At 46.8% G+C, this 25,124-nt stretch overlaps 1 protein-coding gene across 1 annotated transcript in view; it reads right to left on the reverse strand.

The window, feature by feature from the left end:
* Positions 1–23,521, reverse strand: part of Cfap74 (cilia and flagella associated protein 74) — a 43,398-nt gene extending 19,877 nt beyond the window's left edge. Inside the window, exons 1-13 of the mRNA XM_028757793.1 lie at positions 23,355–23,521; positions 22,733–22,843; positions 22,083–22,185; positions 21,211–21,368; positions 19,852–20,053; positions 18,617–18,778; positions 16,645–16,818; positions 15,949–16,067; positions 12,152–12,218; positions 9,061–9,225; positions 7,725–7,863; positions 4,793–4,872; positions 3,895–4,017 (exon numbers count right to left, since the gene is read on the reverse strand). Coding sequence (XP_028613626.1) covers positions 3,895–4,017; positions 4,793–4,872; positions 7,725–7,863; positions 9,061–9,225; positions 12,152–12,218; positions 15,949–16,067; positions 16,645–16,818; positions 18,617–18,778; positions 19,852–20,053; positions 21,211–21,368; positions 22,083–22,185; positions 22,733–22,843; positions 23,355–23,521 — 1,770 coding nt within the window. The remainder of the gene's footprint in view (positions 1–3,894; positions 4,018–4,792; positions 4,873–7,724; positions 7,864–9,060; positions 9,226–12,151; positions 12,219–15,948; positions 16,068–16,644; positions 16,819–18,616; positions 18,779–19,851; positions 20,054–21,210; positions 21,369–22,082; positions 22,186–22,732; positions 22,844–23,354) is intronic.
* Positions 23,522–25,124: the final 1,603 nt, after the last annotated feature.

A 25,124-nucleotide genomic window follows, 5' to 3' on the forward strand; every position in this document is an offset into this window, starting at 1 on the left:
TTAGGAGTCCCATAAGAACAACAAGCTATGCAACAACAACATATATGCAGAGGACCTAGGTCAGATCCATATGGGCTCCCTGTTTGTCGGTTCTGTCTCCGTAAGGCCCTATGAGCTCTGGTTAGTTGATTCTGTGGGCCATATTCTTGTGGTGTCCCTGACCCCCCTCTGCCTCCTACAATAGCCAGTGCTTGGTTCTATCCTAGGTCTCTGGGCTATCCAGCCTCCGGTTCCTTGCTCTCCAGGCAATGTCAGGCATGGGCTCCCTCTTGTGGTGTGAGCCTCCAGTTGGACCAGGCATTGCTGGCCACTCGCATGATGAGTTCTGCACCAGCTTTACCCCCAGCACATCTTGCAGGTAGAGCAAGTTGTAGGTTGAAGGTTTTGTGGCTGGGTTGGTGTCCCAATCCCTTCACTGGAAGCCTTGTCTGGTTACAGAATTTGCCCGGTTCAGGCTCTGTATCCCCCATTACTAGGAGTCTTCACTAGGGTCACCCACGTAGATTCCAGGAGTTTCCATTGCACTAGGTTTCTGCCTGGCCTGAAATGTCCTCCGACTCCAGTCATCTCTCTCCCTCCACCTCCTGACTGGATCCCTCCTGTTCCCGTTTCCACCCGCCCCCCAGTCCACCCTTGAAATCTATTATTTTATTTCCCCATCCCAGGAAGATCTATGCATCTCCCCGTGAGCTCTCTTGTTATGTATTCCCTCTCGGTCTGTGGATTGTAGCGTGATTATCCTTTATGGCCGATATCCACCTACGAGTGCATACCATGTTTGTCTTTCTGGGTCTGGGTTACCTCACTCAGGACATATTCTTTTTTTCCTAGTTGAGTATTTGCCTGCAAATTTCATGATGTCATTAAAAAAAAAAACTCCATATGACATTACGTTCAAAGTCTTTAGAGAATTGTGTTGGAATTTTGATGGGGATTGCGCTGAATTTGCTTTTGATAGGATGGCCATTTTTACTATGTTAATCTTATAGATCCATGAGCATGAGAGATCTTTCCATTTTCTGGTATCTTCTTTAATTTCTTTCTACAAAGATTTGAGGGACTGGAGAGATGGTTCAGCAGTTAAGAGCACTGACTGCTCTTCCAGAGATCCCGAGTTCAATTGCCAGCAACCACATGGTGGCTCACAACCATCTGTAATGGGATTAAATGCCCTCTTCTGGTGTGTCTGAAGAGAGTGACAGTGTACTCACATACATAAAATAAATAAATATTTAAAAAAGAAGATTTGAAGTTTTTGTCCTATAGGTCCTTCATTTGTTTTGTTACCCCAAGATATTTTAGATTATTCGTGGCTATTGTGAAGGGTGTTGCTTCCCTGATTTCTTTCTCAGCCTGTTTGTCATTTGTATATAGGAGGGCTACTGATTTTTTTAAATTAATTGTGTATCTAGCCACTTTGTTGAAAGTGTTTATCAGCTGTAGGAGTTCTCTGGTAGAATTTTTGGGGTCACTGATGTATAGTATCGTACCATCTGTGAATACTTTGACTTCTTCCTATCTAATTTGTATGCCCTTGATCAACTTTAGTTTTTTTTTTTTTCCTGCTTGATCAAGAACTTCAAGTACCATATTGAATAGATTTGGAGAGGACGGACAGCCTTGTCTTGTTCCTGATTTTAGTGGAATTTGTTTTTCTTTGAGTTTCTCTCCATTTAATTTGATGTCGGCTATCAGTCTGCTGTAAACTGCCTTTATTATGTTTAGGCATGATCCCTAATCTCTGTATCCCTGATCTCTCCAGGACTTTTATCGTAAAGGGGTATTGGATTATGTCAATGGCCTTTTCTGCATCTAATAAGATGATTGTATGGTCTTTTGTTTGTTTGTTTGTTTGCTTATATGGTGGATTACATTTACAGATTTTCATATGTTGAACCATCTCTGAATCTCTGGGGTGAAGCCCACTGGATCATGGTGGATGATTCTTTTGATGTGTTCTGGATTCAGTTTGTGAGTATTTTATTGAGTACTTTTGCATCTATGTTTATGAAGGAAATTGGTCTGTAATTCTTTTTCTTTGTTGTATCTTTGTGTGATTTAGGTAGTAGAGTGACTGTGGCCTCATAAAATAAATTTGGCAATGATCCTCTTGTTTCTGTTTTGTGGAATAATTTGAGGAGTATTGGCATTAGATCTTTGAAAGTCTGGCCCTGGGTTCTTTTTGAATGGGAGAGTTTCAATGACTGCTTTTACTACCTTAGGGGTCATCAGTCTATTTAATTGTTTATTTGATTTAACTTTGGTAAATGGTATTTATAGAGAAAATCATCCATTTCTTTCAGGTTTTCCAATTTTGTGTAGCACAGATTTTTGAAGTAAGACCTAATGATTCTCTGGATTTCCTTGGTCTGTTATGTCTCCCTTTTCATTTTTGGTTTTTGTTAATTTGGATATTGTCCCTCTGTCTTACAAAGAACCAGCTCTTTGTTTCATTGAGTTTTTGTATTGCTATCTTTGAATTCAGCCCTCAGCGGGATTGTTTCCTGCCGTCTACTCCTCTGGGTGTGTTTGCTTCTTTCAGGTGTGCTGTTAAGTTGCTAGTGTACGATCTCTCCAGGTTCATTATGAAGGCACTCAGTGCTGTGAGCTTTCCTCCTAGCACTGCTTTCATTGTGTCCCATAAGTTTGCATATGTTGTGCATTCTTTAGTCTCTGTCTCTGTCTCTGTCTATCTCTGTCTCTCTCTGTCTCTGTCTCTCTGTCTCTCTCTGTCTCTGTCTCTCTCTGTCTCTCTCTGTCTGTCTCTGTCTCTGTCTCTCTCTCTCTCTGACTTGACCCAGTGGTCATTCTGTAGAGAGTTGGTCAGTTTCCATGATTTTTTTCCCTCCAGACAGGGTTTCTCTGTGTAGTCCTGGCTGTCCTGGACTCACTCTATAAGTCAGGCTGGCCTCAAACTCACAGAGTTTGCATCTGCATCTGCATCCAAAATTCTGAGATTAAAGGTGTGAGCTACCACTCCCTGGCTTAATTAGTCGTCTTTATTTTATGTGTATGGGTGTTTTTCCTCCATGTATGTCTGTGCACCAATGTGCATGTAGTGCCCGTGGAGGCCAGAAGAGGGCGTCAGATACTCTGGAACTGGAGTTACAGATGGTTGTGAACCAACATGTGGGGTGGTGGCTGGGAATCCAACCTGAGTCTTCTACAAGAACAGTCAGTAAGCCACCTCTCCAGCCCCTGAGATTGCTTCCTTACCCATCCTTGGGGAGTTCACATTAACCAAGCGATCATCTTCTCTCATCATAATTTAGTAAATCTATAAGATTATAAATTAAGAAAGACGTTTCTAATAATTAAGAGCAGGGGTTTAGGGGAGCTGGAAAAACAGCTCAACAGGTGAAAGTCTGGCTGTGTGAGCATCAGGCCAGAGTTTGGGTTGCCAGCACTCACAGAAAAGCCCAGTGGGCATGGTGGCCCTCCTGTAATCCCAGGATGCAGAAGATAAGGGATCTCTTGAGCAAGCTGACGAGCTAGGCTAGCTGCATCAGTGTGCTCTGGTTCAAGTGAGAAACCTTGCCTTGGAATGTGACGTGGATAGCGATCAAGGAAGAGGCCCAGTATCAGCCTCTGGCCTCTGTAAACACACATGTGCATACATTTGTACACACATGTGTGACCATATGCATGAACTCTCATTCACAGGCATGTACATCAAATACATGCAAAACTTACAAGCAAGAGTATGGGTTAGCGTATGCAGGTGAGCATCTGAACACGTGTGTGCACATGCATGTTATTAGCTGAGGTGTCAGCCGTCTGTGCCACCCACTAAAGATTTAAGCAAGAGCAAGTGAAAAACCTCATGTCACCAAAAGCAGCTGTCTGATGTAGCTGTGGGGATCAGTCACATCAGGTAGCATCAGGGGTACTCACCGTTGGACTCTGTGGATTCTTAAACATGACCTTGAACTTAGTATGGACCTCTCCTGGGATAACTGGGGTGAAGGTAATGGGCACTTTGACAGAACTGAAGGGACCAATTTCTCCCTCTGTCACCTGTGTAAGGACAGGAGTGCCATGAGGTCAGAACGTATGCTTCGTGGTTTTTATTAGGGTGTTTCTTTCTAACCCTGATGCTTCCTACCACTGCATGGATGGTTGGGAGCAGGACCATGTCCTTAGGTTGTCCATTTGGTCACATACAGGTATTATTAGTTTTAAGGTTGTCTCTTCTCCTGAATGCTTACTGCTGTGGAGTCCCAGCAGACTGGGAGTTAGGGCCCATGCCACGCAGCAGTGAGTCACCTGTGTGCTTTTCACACACCCTCAGCCCCCTCCCCCACCAGAGGCCAGGCCCTTATCACCAGTGTTAGTAGTGGGAAGAGCTTTGTAGAAGCTGGCTGCATTTTTAAATCTTGTGTACAGGATACACAATTCCCTACCACCCTATCCTATCTCTAAGCTCCAATGGGACTTTCAGAGATCCCATTCCTGATACTAAGGTTCATAATCCACTTGGACTGGGACAAGAAAGGCAGCCTGAACTTTTCTATGCATCTTCCTCCACATTTTAGCTAGGGAGGGCTCATTGTTGGTGTCTTCTCTAAGGACTACACACAGAAAACTGGCTCCCCTGCTCTGGTCCTACCTACACTGGACATGGGGAGGGGATGCCTTGGTACCAGACAAGAGATGCCTGGAGACTGTGGGTTTAGTCTGGCTCTGGACAGATGAAAGGGTCTCCTGAGAGTAGGGAGTTTCATCGATCAAAGACCGTGTGGCTAGGGATGGAGAAAGATGAGCTGCTACCTGGCAGGGCAGGTGGACTGACCTCCCCCAGTGTGATCTCTGCCTGCTCCTCACTGGGAATCACGGTCATGGCACTGACTGCAGCTGTAGTAACCTCTGTTTCTGGAAGACATATAAGCCTATATCAGTAATCAGTCAAAGATCAACAGAGTGAATAAGCTAAAAATGCATAAGGCTTTCTTGCTGCAAACTCTGAGGCACTGCTAAGGGAAAATAAAGATCATGGGACACACTGGGTCACCATCCTTATGAGTTCAAGACTCAATATGCCAAGATATTATTTCCAAACTGATGACATTCAAAGCTATAGTAATTATATTCATTCCAGGCTTTTTTCTTTGTTTTTCTTTTCTTTATTTTTGTTTTTGTTTTTTCAAGATGGTGTCTTTGTGTATCTTTGGCTGTCCTGGACTTGACTTGATTTGTTTGAGAACCAGGCAGGCCTCAAACTTACTGAGATCTGCCTGCCTCTGTTTCCTGAGGACTGGGATTAAGGGCATGAGCCACCATGCCCAGCCTTCATCTTTTTTTTTTTTCTTTTAAAGATAAGGTCTGGTTTAGCCAGGGATGACCTTGAACTCAATGACCTTCAAACTCCTGATCATTTTGCCTCTATTTCCAAGGTGCTGGGATTATAGATATGTATCAATGTACTAACATGTCTGGCTTTGTGTGTGTGTGTGTTTGTGTGTGTGTGTTACTCAAGAAACAGATTCTAAAATGTATCCAATAATGCAAGGAACCGATGCAATGCAAAGCAACTACTTTGAAAGAACAAAGTTGGGTAACAGGTACTTCCTGGCTTCAAGACCTAATCTAAGTTCATGATAACCAAAAAGTATATTAGTATAAGATAAATTGACCAACTGGTTAAAAACAGCTTAAAGCACATTCCTGCTTAGATAGTCAGTAGATTACTAGCATAAGTAACATATCCATCCAAACATATATTTCTTTTGGTTTTTTTTTTTTTTTTTTTTGGTTTTTCGAGGCAGAGTTTCTCTGTATAGCCCTGGCTGTCCTGGAACTCACTCTGTAGACCAGGCTGGCCTCGAACTCAGAAATCCGCCTGCCTCTGCCTCCCAAGTGCTGGGATTAAAGGCGTGCGCCACCACCGCCCGGCTCATATATTTCTTTTATTGTTGTTTTTAGACACAGTCTCTCTGTGTAACCCACTCTGTCCTGGAACTTGCTTTGTTGACCAGACTGGCCTCGAACTCAGAGATCCATGTGCCTCTGCCTCCTGAATGCTAGGATTAAAGTTGTTTGCCACCTCTGCCCAGTCCAAACATATATTTCAGAGAAAATTTCAAGAACAAGAGGCTATCCTCACAGAAACTGAGACTCAGTCCCTGTTTAGTGCCACAAACAAGAGCTAATTTGAATGAGCCAGTGCTGAGGGGTTCAGCTGCCTCTCCATAGATGTCCCACCCTGTGTTCCAACCTGCCTGCAGCCAGTTCCCATAAAGGAAGTACATTCCCTATCCAGTCCTCTACTCTTTTGACTCTCTTGCTGATCCGGGTAAGCTTGAGGATCTGCTTCCTCCTGGGAATGAGAATTGTATCCGCCTATGAACTGGACAGAGAGGGAGACCTGCACACATCGTTTTCTGTTAATGAGAATGATAAAAAGAAACCAGTGAAGGCATGTAAGAAGAAAGTGTGCGGCCGTGGGGTCGTTGCACACACCAAACACGGAGAAGTAACTCGGCTTCAGCCTCACGGTGGGAGAAAGCATGCCAGCACCAGGTAGAGACGGGATATGCTGAGGGTGATTGATCTGCTGGAGACTTGTGGGTTTTAAGTGCTTGTGGGTCTGAGGCTTAAGGGACAATCCCTCGAAATGAGCGGAGTTTGGACTACAGTGAACCAAGAGGAACTCTTCAGTACAACTTTTTAAAACTTTGAAATAGACTACTGACTTAACAGTAAGGTGTATGTGTCACAGTTGTGCAACGTTGGCATGAGGAGGACACACATACACAGACAAAGCAAATGGTAAGTTTGGAAATCTTAAAATAAAAACTGCAGCTACATACCTTTAGTCCTAGCACTTGGGAGGCATCAGCAGGTGGATGTCTGAGTTCAAGGCTAGCCTGGTCTAGCCAGTGTGAACTCCAGGATAGCTAGGGCTACAAAAACATGTTTTGAAAAAGAAAGAACCCACAACAAAACAAGAAACAAGGGGGGAGGATGGAAGAAAAGAAAGAAAGAAGGAAAGAATGAAGGTAAGTAAGTAAATGGGTAAATGAGGAGACAAGTCCAGTCAGGGTCACAGGGTCACAGGGTCACAGGGTCACAGGGTCACAGGGTCACAGAGTGGCCAGAAGCTGCATTACAGTAAGGACAAGTGCCTTGACAAGGTACTTGTTTTTACACTCAGCATTGGGATTGTTCAGTTTGAAAAAAACTGTTCCTTCTCAATACTTATGTGTGGTGTGAACCAAGAACCCTCCTCATAGCCTGGTTGCCCTGATAAACACCTGATAAGCACCAGTAGGGACCGTAGGTGGTGCCTTCAAAGCCTTCAAATCTGCACACCCTGTGACCATCCTGGCTGTTCAAAGCTGGGGCTTCTGTTGATGCTGTTAGTTTCAACACAAATAGAATTTCAATGTACACCGCACCCAGTGCATGTTTTTCACGTCTGAGTACTTTTTATATTTACTGTCTCATAACTGAAGCCTTGAGAAAACTCTGCACTTTGACCTCCAGCGCTCCTTGGCTCACAGGCCTGTCAGTCTTTAGTTGAGACTCTGGCTCTCTGGCCCTTCTGGTTGACCTGTGCTGAGCGTGGCTCCTGGACGGCTTAATTTTGGGAGGCCCTTGTGTCCACGTCAGCCCTCTTTATTGCCTATTCAGTATGCATCTGAGGCCAAGTGTCCTGGCTGGCTCAGGAGTCAATGTGGGAAGTCTGATGTGACTCTTACTTACAAGGTAAGGAATGCACTTACCATCCAGCTGCTTCTCGGATTCTTTTTGGCTCAGGAGGTCCACTGGGGGTGGGGAGTCATTGACTTCAAGCTGTTGCTCAGAGAGACTGTTAATGATCTTCTCATACAAACTTTTGTCCTCACAGGTGAAGAGGCTGCTCTGAAAGGAAGGTTAGTATCTTCAGTGCCCATTCAACTTTGCAGATAACCTTGTCGCAGGAGAAGATACAATGTATCTGTTCCCAGGGCTCCTGGCTCCATGTGTCTATGGCTCTCATTCCGTCTACCCTGGGTCATTAGACCACAGCATCAACTTGCCTAGGCTAAGAATGACTATTTTATTTTAGCCAGCCAGGCCCCTCTCTGTTATCAGCATCTATGCTCTATCATGGACCTCACCTATCTGTGAGCAACTGAGTCTGCTCTACTTGGTCACTTGTCCGGAGGCTGGCTCTGCTCTCGCCTGGGTTGAGCTGACTATCCTTTCTCCACAGGTGGTTGGAGGCAAAGCTTCTAGATGCCCTGGAGCCTCATGAGCAATCCATCTTCCTGCCCAAAGCAAGCCTGGTTCCCAGTCTCCCCAATCCACCTGCCTTGCTCCCTGGTTCCTTCCCCCACAGCAGCTTGCTGCTCATCCTGCCTTGGCCACAGCTGCCCTATTTGCCCTGACATCTCTTGAGTGAGACTCTGAGGTCTTTGTTGGGGCACCTACACAGAGCCGATAGGATTGCTCCATGCTTCTCAGAAGAATGCTCAAATACTTTAGAAGCAACTAGGGAAAGGTACATCTCCTTTTGTTCACCTACCCCGAATGATCTCCACAATCCATGAACAAGGTGAGCTCATTTCTTGAGTACGATTCCCCTCTGCCCCACCCCCACCCCCAGGCTGCTGCCATTCACTATGGCCCCTGCATAGCCATCTTGGGAAAAGGCAAAAGGTTCTTTTCATGTCTTGGGAAAATGGCCATGGTGTCTCTCACGGAGCTGTCTGATTAGATCCTGGTGGGACTCCCAGTGCTCCTGATCAGGGTGTACCTCCATTCTGCTGCTGTAGCCCCTGAAACCAGGCTGCATGTGTGTCTAGCCAGACATTTTGCTCTCACTGACTTGAGGCTATCTTGACATTTCCCTCTCCCTATCCCCCACCACCCGTTTGCTGACAGCCTTATTTTCTCATCCATCTTTATACATGCGAGGTTGTACACACCCTGTTTTTGTATGTTTTGAGGTTGTGCTGGGATACATGTGAGGTCGTATGCATGGCTGGGAGGCTTCCCACCCTGTCCTTGGATAAGCAGAACCACAGACATCCATGGTAACCATGGCTGCTGGTCAGAAGCTGACAGAACACTCACTATTTTCACGGCAGGCTGGGAGTCATCCATCTCATAGAACTCAGAATCGAGGAGAAACTTGAATTTGGTGCCCAGGCCCCCGACGTTGGTCAATGTGATGATCCGGGATGTGGTCTCACCCACTACATAGCTCCCAAACTCAATGAGCTCCTTGTCAAGGGACAGCTGCCGAAGAACACAAGCGTAAGCCGTGGTGGCCTCTAGCCTGGCTGGATCCTCAGTCACAAAGGGAGGATAGGTCCTTGCAGGAATCGTGGACCAGAGGACCCAATGTCTCACTAGGAGAAGGTTTCCTCTCCTGAATATCAGGTGCAGTCCTAAGAAGGTAGGGGAAACCTGACTCTTCTCCTTCACAGGGATACCTGTGTTTCATGGGCCTCTGTGCACTGTACATCAGGGACAAAGCCCACTTAAGAAATCACAGACTCATATAGTAACCAGGGCAGCTTGGGGATCCTGTGTCTTTTTAAGAAACTCAAACCAGCAGCTCCCTTATTGAGAGACGACAGTAATTCAAAGAGGGGAGTCTGAGAGTGGTGGACAAGCTAACAGCTGTCACTCCTGGATGATGTAAGCTCTGCAGCAGATGCGGGGCCTAGAAGGTAATATTTTTCAGAGTGGGATTGTGGCATTCATGCTCTCCATGGGCTATAGGCCGCAGACTCTCTGTGCTCAAGCTAAGAGTTCCATGTCTGATCATCACCATGGTTCCACAAACGGCCATCTCTCACAAGGCTGTTTTGGGACACCAAATCTAAAGCCAGGGCTCCACCTGCAGTGTCCTTCTCCAGAGATGTGACAATGGGCCACTAAAACAGACAGACCAAAGTATAAAACAGAGTAGTACAGATTTAGGCCAGAAAGGCAAGGCCACCTCTGCCCGCCACAGGTGACTGGCAAGGATTGTCATTTTCCCCACTTGAGACAGCTCTATTTTTGCAGCCCGCCCTAGGTCTGCCCTGGGAGCTCCTCTTGTATGGGTGGGTCTTGGTGTCTGTGACAGGAACGTGGCACACAGCTGGAAGGAGTGTGGGACACATGATGCACACAGCGACAACTTCCTCAAAATGGTTCCTACTTACAGGGAGGAGAGAGGATTAAAGGTGGGAGGGGTGGTAGAGGGGGCGGGACTTAAAGTAATCACAATGTACTCCAGACATGTTGGAAAGTCCTAAAAACCAAAACTCAATAAAAGCCATCTTTTATAACTACTTCTGTTTTATTTTATGTATGAATGTTTTTCCTGCATGTGTGCATGCACACGCTTGCCTGAGTAGTTCGGAGGAAGTAGTAGGATCTCCTGGAACTGGAGTTACAGATGGTTGTGAACTACCATGTGGGTGCTAGGAACGTCTGGGAGAGCAACAGGCAAACAGTTTAAACCAAAGCTATCTTTTTGAAAAGGATACATTGACCTTAACTAGAATTCCTCACTCTCTGCTTCCTGACCCAGGATACTATGTGACCAACTGCCTCCATCTCTTGTAGTCATGGTTTCCCCAACTTTAGGGACCATATCCTCAGACCATGAGCCAGAATAAATCCTTCTTTTCTTAAAAATAATATCATTTTAAAATCTAATTTGACCTAATATCTAATTTAAAGGAAGGCAGGGGACACAAGCACATAATGTTCTAGAGAGTTGTCTGAGTAAGGTTTTATGACCCAGCACCAGAAAGGGGGCCGATATTCTAGGTCAAAAGCCATGAAATGTAATCTCAGTGCATCAGAAGCAACTGCTCTATAAAGAGCAGTGTGGGGACTGTGGCCGCTTTGGCTATGGCTGGTGACAATCAGGAGCTGCGATAGTACTGTTGGTGTGACGTAGACTCGTACCTCAGCTCCCCCTCCTTTCATTGTTCCACCTATTACACCGGAGAAGCCCTCTCTCTACCCCATTGGTTTTGAACTTGTACGTGTGCCTTGGTTTGGCCAATCAATCACTGGGAGATGTGTAATAAATGAAGCAAGACATTTGCTGGTACTGCTGGCTTTGATTTCTACCTGACCAGTCATTTTCCATGAGAACTTCTTGCTAGATAGAGGCTGGAAGCTACGGTCAGGGGCCATGGTGAGATGCTGGGACAGAGCCCCCTGACCCTCCTTAGCCCATGTTAGTCAGATCACAGTAAACCTGTGACAAGCTTATCAGCCTGTGTGGGACTAAAGCCATGCTGCAATCTGTCGCAAACACCGAGTCTGTGTGCTGTGCAGTGTCTCTGGGAAGACATGATGGCATGGTGGGCTCTGTTTATTAAGGATGTTGAGTCTGATGTTGGTAGTTTCCTGTGAAGTAGTCCTACAACACCAAGTTGTGTATAGATGAAGCCAACGAGGCAGTGTTGAAAACTCCGACGTAGGTAATGAGCATATGGAAATTCGCTGCATGATTCTGTTCTTCATCAGGTTTGAAAATTTACTCACAATAAAAATATCTGGAAGCCGGTAGTGGTGGTGTACATCTTTAATGCTAGCACTCAGGGGGCAGAGGCAGGTGGATTTCTCTGAGTTTGAGGCTAACCTGGTCTACACAGTGAGTTCAAGGACAGCCAGAGGTGCATGGTGAGACCCTGCCTATAGGCAGAGGTAGAAGTAGATACACTTGTGTGGTGGCGCTCTGGCCTCATGTCCTTAGAACTCCAAGGCCCTCACCCTGGAGAGAGATTCAGGGAATTGAAACTTACAGAACATTTTTTCGTTGAACATTTCAGTGGAACAGAAAAGGCGCCCGTCTGAGCCAAAAATGAGACATTTCCTTCCAGATCTTTATTTATCTAAAAAACAAAGCAATCCCATGTCTATGATATCTATAATGTCACAGTTACCCAGGCAGCATCTGTATAACTATGCCTGGACCTGCCTGCTACTTGTCTAGTGGACCCCCAGGGGAAGAGTCCTAAAGTGCTCCACATAAGCAAGTCCTGAAGAAACCACATGTCACAGCCCACTGGAGTCCCTTGGGTCAGATCAAACCTTCAGGCAAGCTGTATTAAACTAGCATTGCAGAATGGTGCTGAATTTTGTTGTTGTTGTTGCTGTTGCTGTTATTAAGCTAGAAAAAACCAGCACCTCTGTGTGACCTTTGACTTACCATAGGTTTGAAGGTGACAAGGACTTCACAGGACATGCCAGCTGACATGGGACCAGGGGGGTCAAAGCTGCAGAAACAGGGATTCACAGCACATGGGCAGTTAGGTCACTGTGGAGAGTGGATGCTCACTACACACTCAGCTGGGCCTTTTGGAGTCTCTCTTCTCTTTCTGTTCCAGGTACCACACCTGCACTGGCTAGTTTTATGTCAAATTAACACAGGGTAGAGTTATTTGAGAGATAGAAACCTCAAATGAGAAAACGCCTCCATAAGATCCGGCTACAAGCAAGATGTATATCATCTTATTAATTAGTGATTGATGTGGGAGGGCCCTAGCCTATTGTGGGTGGTTCCATTCCTGGGCTGATGGTCCTAGGTTCTATAAGAAAGCAGGCTGAGCAAACCATAACGAACAAAGCCAGTAAGCAGCACCCCTCCAGGTCCTCTGCATCAGCTTGTGCCTTCAGGTTCCTCCTCCGTTTGAGTCCTTGTCCTGATTCCCTTTGATAATGGACTATGATGTGGAAGTGTAAGACAAATAAACCTTTTCCTCCCCAACTTGCTCTTGGTCACAATGTTTTACCCCAGCAGTAGAAACTTGAGCTTAGACAATGCCTCTGCCTGGATGCATTGGCAACTTAGTAGTCCCAGGTCTGCTGTGCTCCCTTCTGACTACATCTTCTGAAGAACAGAGACTTGGGCAATCTTCAGATATCTGTCCAGTGAGGGAGACAGCACATGGAATGAGGTACAAAAGTCAACTTCAAAAGAATGGAGCTGTGAGTTATGGCTACCCTGGGGACACACACCAAGCCTTGAATCAAGGATGTTGAATTCTAACAGCAACATGAGGTGAAGAACTGTAAGTCAAGCCATGCAGTAAAACAGCCCCAACTGCTGGAAAATGAGATGGGAACCAGTCTGTTGATCCAAAGCCTGCGTGAGTGAAAGGGTCTTCCTATAAAATTTCTAATATCAGGCATATGTTTACAATGTTGGATTTTACATAATTTGCTTGGCTTGGAATATACAAAACCTTAATATAAAAATGTGTCTCTGAGTACTGGAGAAAAACCTCAGTCAGTAAGCTGCTTGCTATGCAAGCATGAGAACCAAAATTCAATTCCCAGAATTCTAGAAAAAAGACAGGTGTGGTGATATGTGCTGTAATCACAGCACAGGGGAGACAGAGACAGCAAGATCCCTGGGGCTCTCATCCTAAAGACTAAGTGGTAAGAATCCAAGGCTATGTACATGTGGGGTGTTCATGAACCAATGCAGTGAGAAGCAGGGCCAAACTCTTAAGAACACACACACTAAACTATTGACACTATTGCATGATTAAGTGGAGTGTCTAAAAGGCATGTGGTAAAATAGTAAAGTCGTAAGACAGAGGGCTATGGGCAGGAGGAGAGAAAACGACACTGTTAAGAAATGCCAGCTCATCTGAAAAAGAACTAGGAATTTTTAGAAATGAAAAGTACTGAAACAAGACACACAGTCAGCAGTTTCTGCAGCCAGCTAGGCACAGCTGAAAAGACCAGTAAGCTGGGGACATCACACACACTCCCTGAATAGGCAGAGAGTGTGAGAAGCAGGTGCTGTCAGGACAGGGAAGCTGGAATGGGAAGGCTTTGCATGGGGGGCTCAGGACAGAGGGGGTCACGGGGAGAGGTGACGGACAGGAAGAGATGATATTTGAGGGCTACGGATAAGACTTTTCTAGAGTTGCTCAGAGATCTGAACCTCAGATACAAGACGTGCAACGAGTCTAAAGAGAATCAAGCTATTAAGGCATGCTGCAGTAGGGGCTCCAGGACACAGGGCCAGGGATCTCAATGTAGCCAGGGGAAACTGAGGAACATTTTAGACAGACAACAGCTACAACGGCAAAAGAAACCAGAAGAAAGAAATGGAGAGAATCTTTAATCCAGGCCTGGGAAGGAGGGCTTGGTGGTAGCTGAGGTAATGGTGACCACCTAACCTGGGTCTTCCATACACTCTTCAGAAACCATACAGGCTAACAGAAGGCAAGTGACTTGTGCTAAAAAACAGAGAAGCTCTCAGGTCTCAAATGAACACAGTGGGTAAAATAAACATTTTTAAAGCAATATTCCCTCCACGCAAGCACTTTGCAGATAGCTAGGAGATCCTACAAATTGCCAGAAAGAGGGAGCAGAGAACCAAAGATCCTACTGGCTCCTTCCGCTCAGTTCCCAGGAGGACAGCTACTCTCAGGTGGGTGTACCTATCAGAGTTCTGTCAGCCAGTGCTGCCCATGGAGAATGACACAGCAATGTACTCCCCCAGGAGAAGTGCCATGAAGACATCCTGCAGGGGAGAAGAAAGGGACCTCTGGTGTAGAGGGATTTTAATCCAGTGACATGGCTACTCAGGCTGGAATACAGACTCACCCTTAGTGCACACCTTTAATCCCAAACAATGAAGGTAAAGTTAGTTTGTAGAAGGAAGTACCCATGTTTGAAAGTGATGTTTAATTGAGAGGCAGGCAAAGTAATGAATCAGAGAAAGTTTTGACAGAATAGAATATGCCCAACTCTCACCAGAACAGAGAGAAAGATAGACTACTTAAGAGACAGTAGTACAGAAGGAGGAGGGGAGATGAAAGTTTTACCAGGATATTTGTATGGAGACAGGTTACACACACACACACACACAAAGAGAGAGAGAGAGAGAGAGAGGGAGGGGGGGGGGGAGGGAGGGAGGGAGGGAGGGAGGGAGAGAGAGGAGTCAGACAGACACATAGACAGACACAAGTGAAGACAGAAGGAGCCAGAAGATAAGGACATATTGCCAAAGTTAGTATGAGGCCAAGCAGGGCAATTCAGTCAGAAGCTTAAAGAAGCCAATTTGAATCAGTCAGCGGGGAGAGGAGTTTGAGCCAGAACAGCAGAGTTGACCAGCCAGCCAGAGTTCAGAAAGAGCTACAAAGGATGAGCTTATTCAGCAGCAAGTCTCAGGCTAAGAATGTTCTAGGCCTAGATAAGACTGTGTGGAGGTGAGAAAATTCCAGGACTAGGCCAAGGTTAGCAGATGGAGGCAGTAAACCTCTGAGATGACAAACACCTCAGGCAAATAAGATAATTTTCCACCCTGAGCAGAGGAGTCCTCATTTTAGAAACTGCATATCACACACAGTGACAGATGTAGGTGGACTGAGCTATCAACTGACCTGCCTGTAATCTGGATACAGTGAAACACAACTGTAGTATCAGGTATTTGGGAACTGAGGCAGGAGGATTGCAGGTTTGAGAGCCTGGATTACATGATGAGTACAGGTCAGCTACAAAGCAAGACTCCGTTTCAAAAACAACAAAAAGAAACAAGAAAAAAATATAAAAGGAAGATGAAGGTTAGATGCTGAGCAGCAGAAGGGCGTGCTGAAAACATTGACAGGAGGGGCAGCGTGGGATAGAGGAGCAGCAAGCATCGAAGGGAACCACAAAACACATACCTAAAAAGCCAGCAAAGAAGTGACAGTATGTCCACCAGAAGAGTCCAAGAAGAAGAAAATTGAAACACTAGCACAAAGAGAAAAAGTAAATTATGGTTCAGAAAAGCAGTTATGAAATCTTCATAGTGAGGAAGCATGCCAGACGCCAACGGGGATGCCTACAGGTCCAAACACAGCACACAGTGAAGGTGTTGGAAGACTTGGGCAGCCTGTCTGAAAGCCTGGTCGTGTGTTCAGAGAAACCGGGCTGGTCTTTGTGACCTCTCCAGTTCTTTAAGGCAAGCCGGCCCACGGTCTCACGCCCAGACTCTGAAAGACTTACTCAATGTGGATGAAGTCCTTCAGTTTCTCTTCCACACCCACCAGCTTGCAGTAGTTGATTGTGTAAGTAGCATTTATCAATGTGATTTTCTTCTTGTACACTTTGCCAATATCAAAGTCCTGTAGAGACAGAGGGGCCATGATGACTCTGAGCCCTCCAGAAGGATTCAAGAAACGGTCACAGGAAGAGGGATCTTCTCTGGTGCTGGCTCAGGAAAGGTTAAAGATCCTGAGGTAGAAAAGGTCTCCCTTGGGTCATAATGCCCACGTTGAGGTCTGAGAAGGACAGGGAAGGGCCTACCTCATGAGAACTTGCTCCTCACTGGGATATGAGTTCTGTGGGGGGACTGGCTGGGTAGGAGAGAGGACGGAAGCACAGGCTGCATATCCTTAGTCTGTTCTTCTGTAAATGCTAATACTAGCCAGCTGGTGCTGGGTCCTTAGGGCCACCTCATGAGAAGGTGGAATTGCCAAGCAAAAGGGGTCTATCAGGTAGTTATCTTATTTTCCTTCTCAGAAGTCCAGACCTCTATTAAGGGGTGCCCAGGTGCTTCTTGTTCCTTAGACTGTCAACTCAGCCCTGCACACCAACCCCAAAGCTGAATACTTTTCTGGGTTTCCCATGGTCAAAACAGAAAGTATCAGAGGCAGGAGAGTGACAACAGGCTTGCTTTCCTGTCCACCCCTCAAGGCTCACCTTGAAGTGGATGACCTCAGGCTTGCTGTTGAATGGGCGGCCCTTGAACTCCCGCCCAGATACCACCTGCTTTTGGACCACCCCACTGCGAAGCTGCTCCATAGTCCGAGCCAGGATATCCTTTTCCATCTTACTTCCGCCCACAGGTTTTCGTTCCATGTCCTCCTTGGGCACCTTGGGTTCAAACAGACAGAGGTCCATGCTTATTCAAAGCCTCATAGTGAGCCGGGCGGTGGTGGTGCACCCCTTTAATCCCAGCACTTGGGAGGCAAAGGCAGGCGGATTTCTGAGTTCGAGGTCAGCCCAGAGTGAGTTCCAGGACAGCCAGGGCTATACAGAGAAACCCTGTCTCGGAAAAACAAAAAACAGAACAAAACAAAACAAAACAAAACAAAACAAAAGCCTCATAATGAACAAAGTGCAGGACCTAACCTGGCAAGGAAGGATGGCTTGTACCCAGCAGACTGCTCTGAAGGGCCCCAGCTTGGGAGAAACAGAGAGACAGAGAGAGACACAGAGACACACAGAGAGACAGAGAGAGACACACATAGAGTCAGAGATACATAGAGATAGAGAGAGACACAGAGAAGCAGAGAGTGGCAGAGACAGAGATAGACTGAGACACAGTGACAAAGACAGAGAGACATACACAGAGTGGGAGAGATAGAGAGAGACACACAGAGAAGAGACAGAAAGAGAGAAGGGCCAAAGGGAGAAAAGTAGAAACATGTAAGACTCTTTGGGAAGTAACAGCAGAAACGACTGTTCTAGATTGTTGAGTCAGGGCAAAGGAAGACTTCTGGGGAATTCTGCAGGACACAGTTTTCTTGAATGGCAATGTTAGTGCAAATCAGGCAACCCCACTAACTAATGTTAGCAATTGGAAAGAGTGTAATCCAAGATAGGCCTAAAATTTTCCTTTTGACATCTATGTGAAATCTGCCTGAGACTCTGGGCATCCAGGCCACTGGTTAGATTTCTCCCTGATTCTCCAGAATGGAGAGTGCCTGGTGCCTGCCTAGGCCCACCACCTTTCTGCTGAATTTAAATGGAATGGCTAGCCCAGTCTGCCTTCTTAACTTCTTTCCTAGAAGGAGGAGAATCAAATCTCTTTGTTCTGATAGTGCTGTTAACTAATGTTTACAGAAGCGCTTGGATGGAGCTGTATATAACCCGTGCCTCTTGTAAACTGTAATCCAGAGAAGCAGCATTCTGTGTGAGGCGTGTTTCTTGAAAAGGGCCATTAAAGGAAGTTTGAACTCATGGATTTTTATAGAAATAAGTTTTTTTGGACCAGAGAGATGGCTCAGCAGTTAAGACTGCATAAATGCTCTTCCAGAAAACCCTAGTTTGATTCCCAGCATCTATATCTGGCAGCTTACAACTACCTGTGATCTAGCTACAAGACATCTGACACCTCTGGTCTCCATGAGTGCCTGTGAGTACACACATACACATTAAAAATAAAATGCCTTTTTTTTTTTTTTTTTTTTTAGAAAGGAGTGATTTCTCAGTAGTAAGCAAAGCGATACAAACCTGTTTTGGGAGCCTTCCAGCACCTCTGTTGCTCTAGGCTATGTGCAGCAGTATGTGGCTGAGCCCTGCACCCCTGTGAGAAGGGGCTTGGACTGTGGAATCATCATGCACATCCCAGTTCTCTCTGTGTCTGTCTGTCTGTCTGTCTGTCTGTCTGTCTTGGTTTTATGAGATGGGGTTTCTCTGTGTACTAGAACTTGATCTGTAGACCAGGTTGGCCTTGAACTCAAGAGTTTTGCCTGCTGCTACCTCTATCAGAGGCATGTGCCACCACCTCCTAACACAGACCATTTCTCTTAGAGATTATGGAAAGGGGAGAAGGACCTAGAATTTGGAGGAGGCAGTGGCAGGTTTAGAATGGGGCATGATAGTGGGCAATTACATCAGGGAATCTGGAATCTCAGTGTGGCTCAGGGTGACAGAGGAAAGCTGTTACCTGGTGTGACTGGTATGACTCTTTGCTCCAAAGCCCTGGGATATCTGGTTCAGCCAGTACCTCGTCCTCTGTATTGAGGGTTCCCAGATCCACCTGCACAGACTCACTGGAGATGGCTTTCAGTACATGCAAAGGCTTGGGGTGTAATACCAGCTCAATGTCCTGCCAGCAGAAGAGAAGTGCAGTAAGACACACGCATTACAGAAAGGATGTGTGCAGCTGAGTAGGACAGCACACGCTCATCACAGACTGGAGAATGTGCAGCCTGATAGTAGAAACAATCCCCATGGATGCCTTCTGGGGACTCAGCCTGGCAGCCTCACTCGGTTCTTCCAGTTCTTTTGTTCTTTACAGAGACTCATAAATCCTTGTAACTTTTCCATTTAAAATACAACAAACATGTCTCTGGATTACCAAATGTTCAGCAGAGGCCACGATAAAGTCTTGTTCATGGGAAAATAGTGTGAGTCGTGGACAGTTGTGATTTTCTCTGCTGTTCTGGCAGCCATGCTCTATGTGCTGAATTTTCATGATGGATGGCACACCAACCCCAGGGAAAGACCTGTGAAAACTCAGGCCGCTCAAACAGAGGTTGCAAGAAGTATGTAGAATGTGCCCCTGAAGGGAGGACCCTGAAGGGGCCCCATGGTGCAAGTGGCTGAGAGAGATGATAAACAGAACACAGCCTGTGGTGCATCACTGAAACACACAGGAAAATGCTCCAGAGACCAAAGACCAGGCAGCTCGAGAGAGGGGCTCATGTAGAGTGCAGAGTGCTGGGTTAAGGGACATCCAATGTTCTTACACTATATCCTCAAGGAGAGGAAAGGTGGAAACAAATCTCCCCAGCTCTGGATGTTGACTACACAGGCCTTAGTGTGAGTGAGCGTAACACTCTGCTTTCAGGGAGACACTAGAAACACCTGGCAGTGGTGTGATACCATGTGTATGGACTGGCTACACACATCTCTTCACATGAAGCTGTCTCCACATTGTGTGTAGGGATGGAGGAGGGACTTTCCCCTGTCTCACAGACAGGTAGCTCTGTAGGGCTGCAGTAGTACCATTGGCTAATATGAGGAGCTTACATGAGGGAGAAGAGGACCCTGGTGGGCCTCACAAGGCCATGGCTCTGGAGACCTGAGCCAGCCTTCTCTTCCAGGCTGAGCCCTCAGCCCTCCCACCTGCACAGTCAAGTGCCTGACCTCAGCTTGAAAAGGCAGCTTCCTACTCACCTGCTGTTTAGTGCTGGTCAAAGCAGTCTTCCCTTCACAGAAGTCGGAGATGTACTTCCAGGTCTTGTCTCTCAGAGTCCATCGGTCTATGGATTTAGAGGGTGGATGCTGTCTCCTTTTCCTTTGTTCTTCTTCAGCTTCCTCTTTCAAAATCTTACTTACAATCTCCTGCCTCCGGAGTTTCTGCTCCTCTTCAAAAGCCCTGTGGGAGGTGCTTCTCAGAAAAGAGCCAGCGCAGCACCTGCAAGCTGGATACCCAGTGGCTACTAGGGTTAAGCATGGTATTCCTCTTAGCCTCTGGTCCTTCCCAAGAGCTCAGGTCTAGCCTAGGAGGGCTCTGGTGTGAAGATACCGTCTTGGGCAAGCTCCAAGCTCCGTGGACAGTAGAACAGACAAACCTCATAAGGGCAAGGAGGCTGGAGGTGAGACTTGAACTCTCACCTCACCTTAACCCTCTCTGCCCTGTCTAAGCTCTGTATTTGACCTGTCTAGTTTTGAAGTGCCTCACTCGGCCCAGTCTACAAGTCTCTACAGCAAACCCTGGCCCTCTAGACTGGCTGCTGAGGAATTCTTGGTGATACAAAAAACAGGGGCAACATGAGGGTTTGGTGACCTCTCACTCAGTCTCTGATTCTTTATAGTCATCCCTGGGAGGTACCACCCAGGCCACCGATGATCTATACCAAACGTACATGGGCAGACTGACAGGACACATCAAAACTCTGGTGGCAATTGTAGGTTGTGTGTGTGTGTGTGTGTGTTGCGTATTTGTGAGACACTGTGAAGAGGAAGATGCCCTGTAGCAAGAAAACTTGCAGGCAATATCCAAGCAGATACTATGCAGTGACACAACCTTGTAGGGAACAGGGACTTGGGAGAAAGGGCTTGGTCCTTCAGAATGAGACAGCTTTAGGCAGAGACACCGAGAAGCTAGTGTGTGCAAGGTGGAAAATTCCAGGTATGAGGCAGGTCCCTCTGGAAACTCTGTTGGACCAAGCCTGGGGGAGACCAAAGAATGAAGCAGTAGGGTGATTTGTGAGGAATGAGCCCCAGGAAACCCCCAGGGAGGAGGTGGCCACAGGAGTTCAGGAAGCCAAGAGAAGAAATGAGCAAAGATGTGTCTTATCTCCACAGAGCCTCTACATAAAGCCCTCAAAGTGGCAGAAATCCCTGGAGACTCTTCTTGGAGTTGGGGGTCGGGGGTTGGGGACAGGGTGCCGTGGTCCTCTCCCACAGCTCACATCCGCTTTCTGAGAAAAGTCTGGGCAGGAATGAGCTTTGTTACTTTCAGGTGATGAGTGTTGATCCTTTCGGCTCTCTCTGTGCCCACTTCCCTGACAGATGCCTCTCAACTCTTACCGCTTCTGGGCTTCCAGTTCCTGGTGCCTGCGTTGATGGTAAAGGTACTTGAAAGCATCTCCACCTTGGGACAGGATGACTTCTTTCTCTGTAAGGGCCTTCTGCTTAGCCAGCTCTGCCTTGTTTTGGCCCCATGCTTGGAACTTCTTTAGTGTTTCCTGGAAATAGGAAACTCTAAAGTCACAGTATCAGCATATGCCATACATACACACACACACACACACACACACACACACACACACACACACACACACACAGACAAACTCATAGCCCTGGGACCCCTGGGCCTAGAATTCTATGCAGTGGTGTGCATGTTGATTTTCTGCAGCGGTGTGCATGTTGACTTTGTGCAGCGGTGTGCAGGTTGACTCTGTGCAGTGGTGTGCAGGTTGACTCTGCAGCTGTGCCCATTTGACTCTGTGCTGTGGTGTGCATGTTGACTCTGTGAAGCGGGGTGCATGTTAACTGTGCAGCGGGGTGCATGTTGGCCCTCTCCTATTGGTTCCCTTGCCTGTGAGTCTTCATGATGTACCCCACTCTTTCCTAACCCAGATCTGAGCCCTAGTGCTGGCCCTCACACTGCCCTGGGCCCTATGACTACTGTTCCACTGAGATGAGGCCCTCTCAGAACAGTGCTGAGTTGTTCTCTTTCTGCTGGACAATGGTTCCTGTTTGTAGTCCAGGTAGGAAGCCTGTGGTAGAGGCATGGCGAACTTTTAGACTGAACAGGCTGGTTGGCTCATGGAAGGAGCCCAAGGATAGAAGAATTCTAGCTCTAAGAAGAGCAGGACCCAGGGGGTAGCCAGTTGGTTAGATGTGCCAGAGAGGTTGGTGTTGGGGCCCAAGTAGCCTAGAGGTGAGCCTCCACCTACCCGACTGGCAGTGATGTTGTTCTTCAGGGCCAGCACAGCATCCATGCGCCGTTGCATGTGCTTACGGGACTCCATCTCTTCCTTCTGCTCTTGCTCACGAACTCTGCAGTAATGTGCATTTTATTTACTTTTTATTTTTGTTTGTCTCTTTTGTGACAGGGTCTCTCTATGCAACCCTGGCTGTTCTGGAACTCGCTGTATACACCAGGCTGGCCTCAGAGATCAGCCTGCCTCTGCCTCCTGAGTGCTGGCACTGAAAGTGTGTGCTGCTATGCCTATGAAATGTGCACTTTCAGTAGGGATGTGTACAGGCAATGCTGGCAATTACAGAGCTATAGGAGCCTTAGGTACTGGTTACCTCTACCAGGGAAACATTAAAAGCTGGCAATGTGAAGGTACATGGATAGGCTCTGTCAGGGCTGTGCCTGTGGGACCCGTGGCTGGGGATATTCTCTACACTCTAGGGCTTCATTGTGTCTCATGTTCCTCTTGCAAGTACAAATAGCTTCTCAAAATAAAACTACAGATATATTAGTTTCTGATGATTAGGTAATGACTTAACTAGAGGATTTCAAAGTGCAATCTAGGAACCTACATTCCTGTATTCCTCAAGGGCATTGACAGAAGAAAGCTTTAAGGTGAAAACCTACCTTCCCAGAGAGGCCTTCAGGAACTTCACTGCGATTCTGTGGTTTCTCTGGGCATCTTCCACTAACTTCTGATGTTTCAGCCCCAGCTCCTTTTGTGTATGCAAAGATTTCCTGCAGTGACACAGGCAGAAACCGGAATAGGTGTCACATATACTTGCCTGTCACAGATATTTAAGTGCTGCTGGGGGCTCTGGTGTGAGGAAGTCACCAAAAACAGGGTTTGACCCAGGCTGGGCAGGAATCTGACAGGAGAAGAGACCAGCAAAGATGGTGGAAGAAAGAGATATCATCTTGAAAGAGCAGAGTCCAGTAGCCCCGAAGTCCCTGGGGGTCAGTGGTTAAGCAGAGATAGAAGACACCTCAGTGAAACTGAGCACTCTGAGGCTTGTGTAGGCAAAGGGGTATCCAGATGTGTGATGGAGCCAGAGAACAGAACAGCTGGAAGGGATAAAGGAATATGCAGAAGGAAGGATCAGGTCAGTGGTGACTGTGGGCACTTAACATGGAGCCATTGCAGGACCCATGGCACAGATGCAAAGAGAGGGAACTGTGTGCTGGTTCTAGAGAGACTCAGTGTAGAACATGAAGGAACTGGCCGGGGCCAGGTCTGGGTGGCGCTTACCGGGCCCTCAGCAGGCGGTTCCTCTCTGACTTCTCCATGGCTTCTTTCTCCTTTTGAAGCTGCTGAGCTGAGTGTACCTCAAGGCCCCTCTGTCTAGCTTCTGCCTCCTCTTCATGATGCTTCCGGACATCCTCAAATTGCCCCTTCTCCATCTCAATGTGCCACATGGCATTCCTGGCGAAAATAGACCATTTGCTTTTTATAGTAGCTAAGGATTTGAAGACTTGTGTCCACCCCTCTGTGAAGCATCCATATGGGGATTTGAGAAGATCTTTCTTTTGATAAACACTCTAGGCAGATATTAGACACCACTAATGAGGAGTCAGCACTCTCCTCTAAGGCTTAGGCTTGGGTCAATATTACCAGAGAATGAGGTCTCACTACTTGGTTTCTAAAGGAGAAAAATCACCATTACATTAAATCTAACCAGAGCTAAAAGTCTGGCCTCAGACACTCACCTGACCTACAGACTGAGTCAGCTTGGCACTGACCCTTTTGCCTGACTGAAGTGGAAACTTAAGGGTTCTTTGGAAAGTCGTTTGGATGGTGTTTTGCTGGGACAAACACATGAAGGGATGTTTCATTAAAGTGGACACAGGTGTGAAAGGCTAAGGCCGACTCATGGAGGAACATTTACCTGAAGCAGACACAGGAGAGAGGATGATCTGGTAAAGCAAACAAGTGAAAGGACACACGATGGCTTCTTTGCTAGCAACACACATGTATTGGTCTTACACTGCATAGTTGAGCTGCATTTGTTAGGACACCATAGAAAGAAACACACCAAAAAAACTCTGGTGGTGTGCTGCAGTTTCTTGACACTTCCATGGACTCAGGCTTATTGGATGCATGTGCTGAGGCAAGGCACATGGAGGACACGTGATGTTTGGAGAGTATAAATAGTACTCCACAGAGTGACAGAGACAGAGCTTGTCTTGCTGATACAGCTAGCTGTGCAACACTTGCTCATCTTGTGTCTTCACTGATCTTCACTTCCCTGAGAGAGGCACAGCTGAGAACATCCCCCTCTGGGTCCCTCCTGCTGACTTGTGCCAAGGCTGAGGCCTGGTTGCCTTTGCTAGGTAGTGCCACTGCTGCTGATTCCTGTTTGCTATCTGACTGTACTTAACTGGACTGCTGGTGTATCTGTGAAGTGTTTGTGAGTGGACTGAGCTGCTGTTGCTGACTTGTGAACTGAACTGACGATTTCCAGACAACACAGACAGGAGTTGCTCCAAAGAACCTTTCTAAACAGGTCCACTTCCCCCATATCCTTTCTTTCCCACTACCTCTGGTGGGTGGTGGGCTATGAGGGAAGTTAAAGTGTTTAAGAACCATCATTAAAAATGGGCTTTGAAAAAAATTAAAGTTACACCTGGCCTGAAGAAAGGCCTAGAAAATGTCTTCTGAAGGGTTCCTTGGAGCTACCACAAAACACCCCAAGTCTTCAGACATGCTTAGGAAGAGGCTCAGAAAATGGTAGCAGCCAGCTCTGCCCAGGGCGTATCTGGATAACAAGGGATCTGCCTGACTCTGGTCTTGGGTGACTCTGTCATCAACTGTCAGTGAGTCCTGCATCTTTGGTGACTGTGGTGTGCACAGCACGCTTCAGGTTCCCAGCACAAGTCCAGGAGCTCTGCAGATCATCTTCATTTGGGATGAAAAGCAAGAAAGAACTGTCTTTCCTAGGATGTGGGAATCCATGCATCTGTGTGCCTCTTTAATGAGTCAAGTGTGGTTTCTAGCCATCCTGGCTGACATGGCTAGATG

This window comes from Grammomys surdaster, unplaced genomic scaffold (assembly GCF_004785775.1).
Source record: "Grammomys surdaster isolate TR1022 unplaced genomic scaffold, NIH_TR_1.0 126185, whole genome shotgun sequence".
NCBI classification, from domain to species: Eukaryota; Metazoa; Chordata; class Mammalia; order Rodentia; family Muridae; genus Grammomys; species Grammomys surdaster.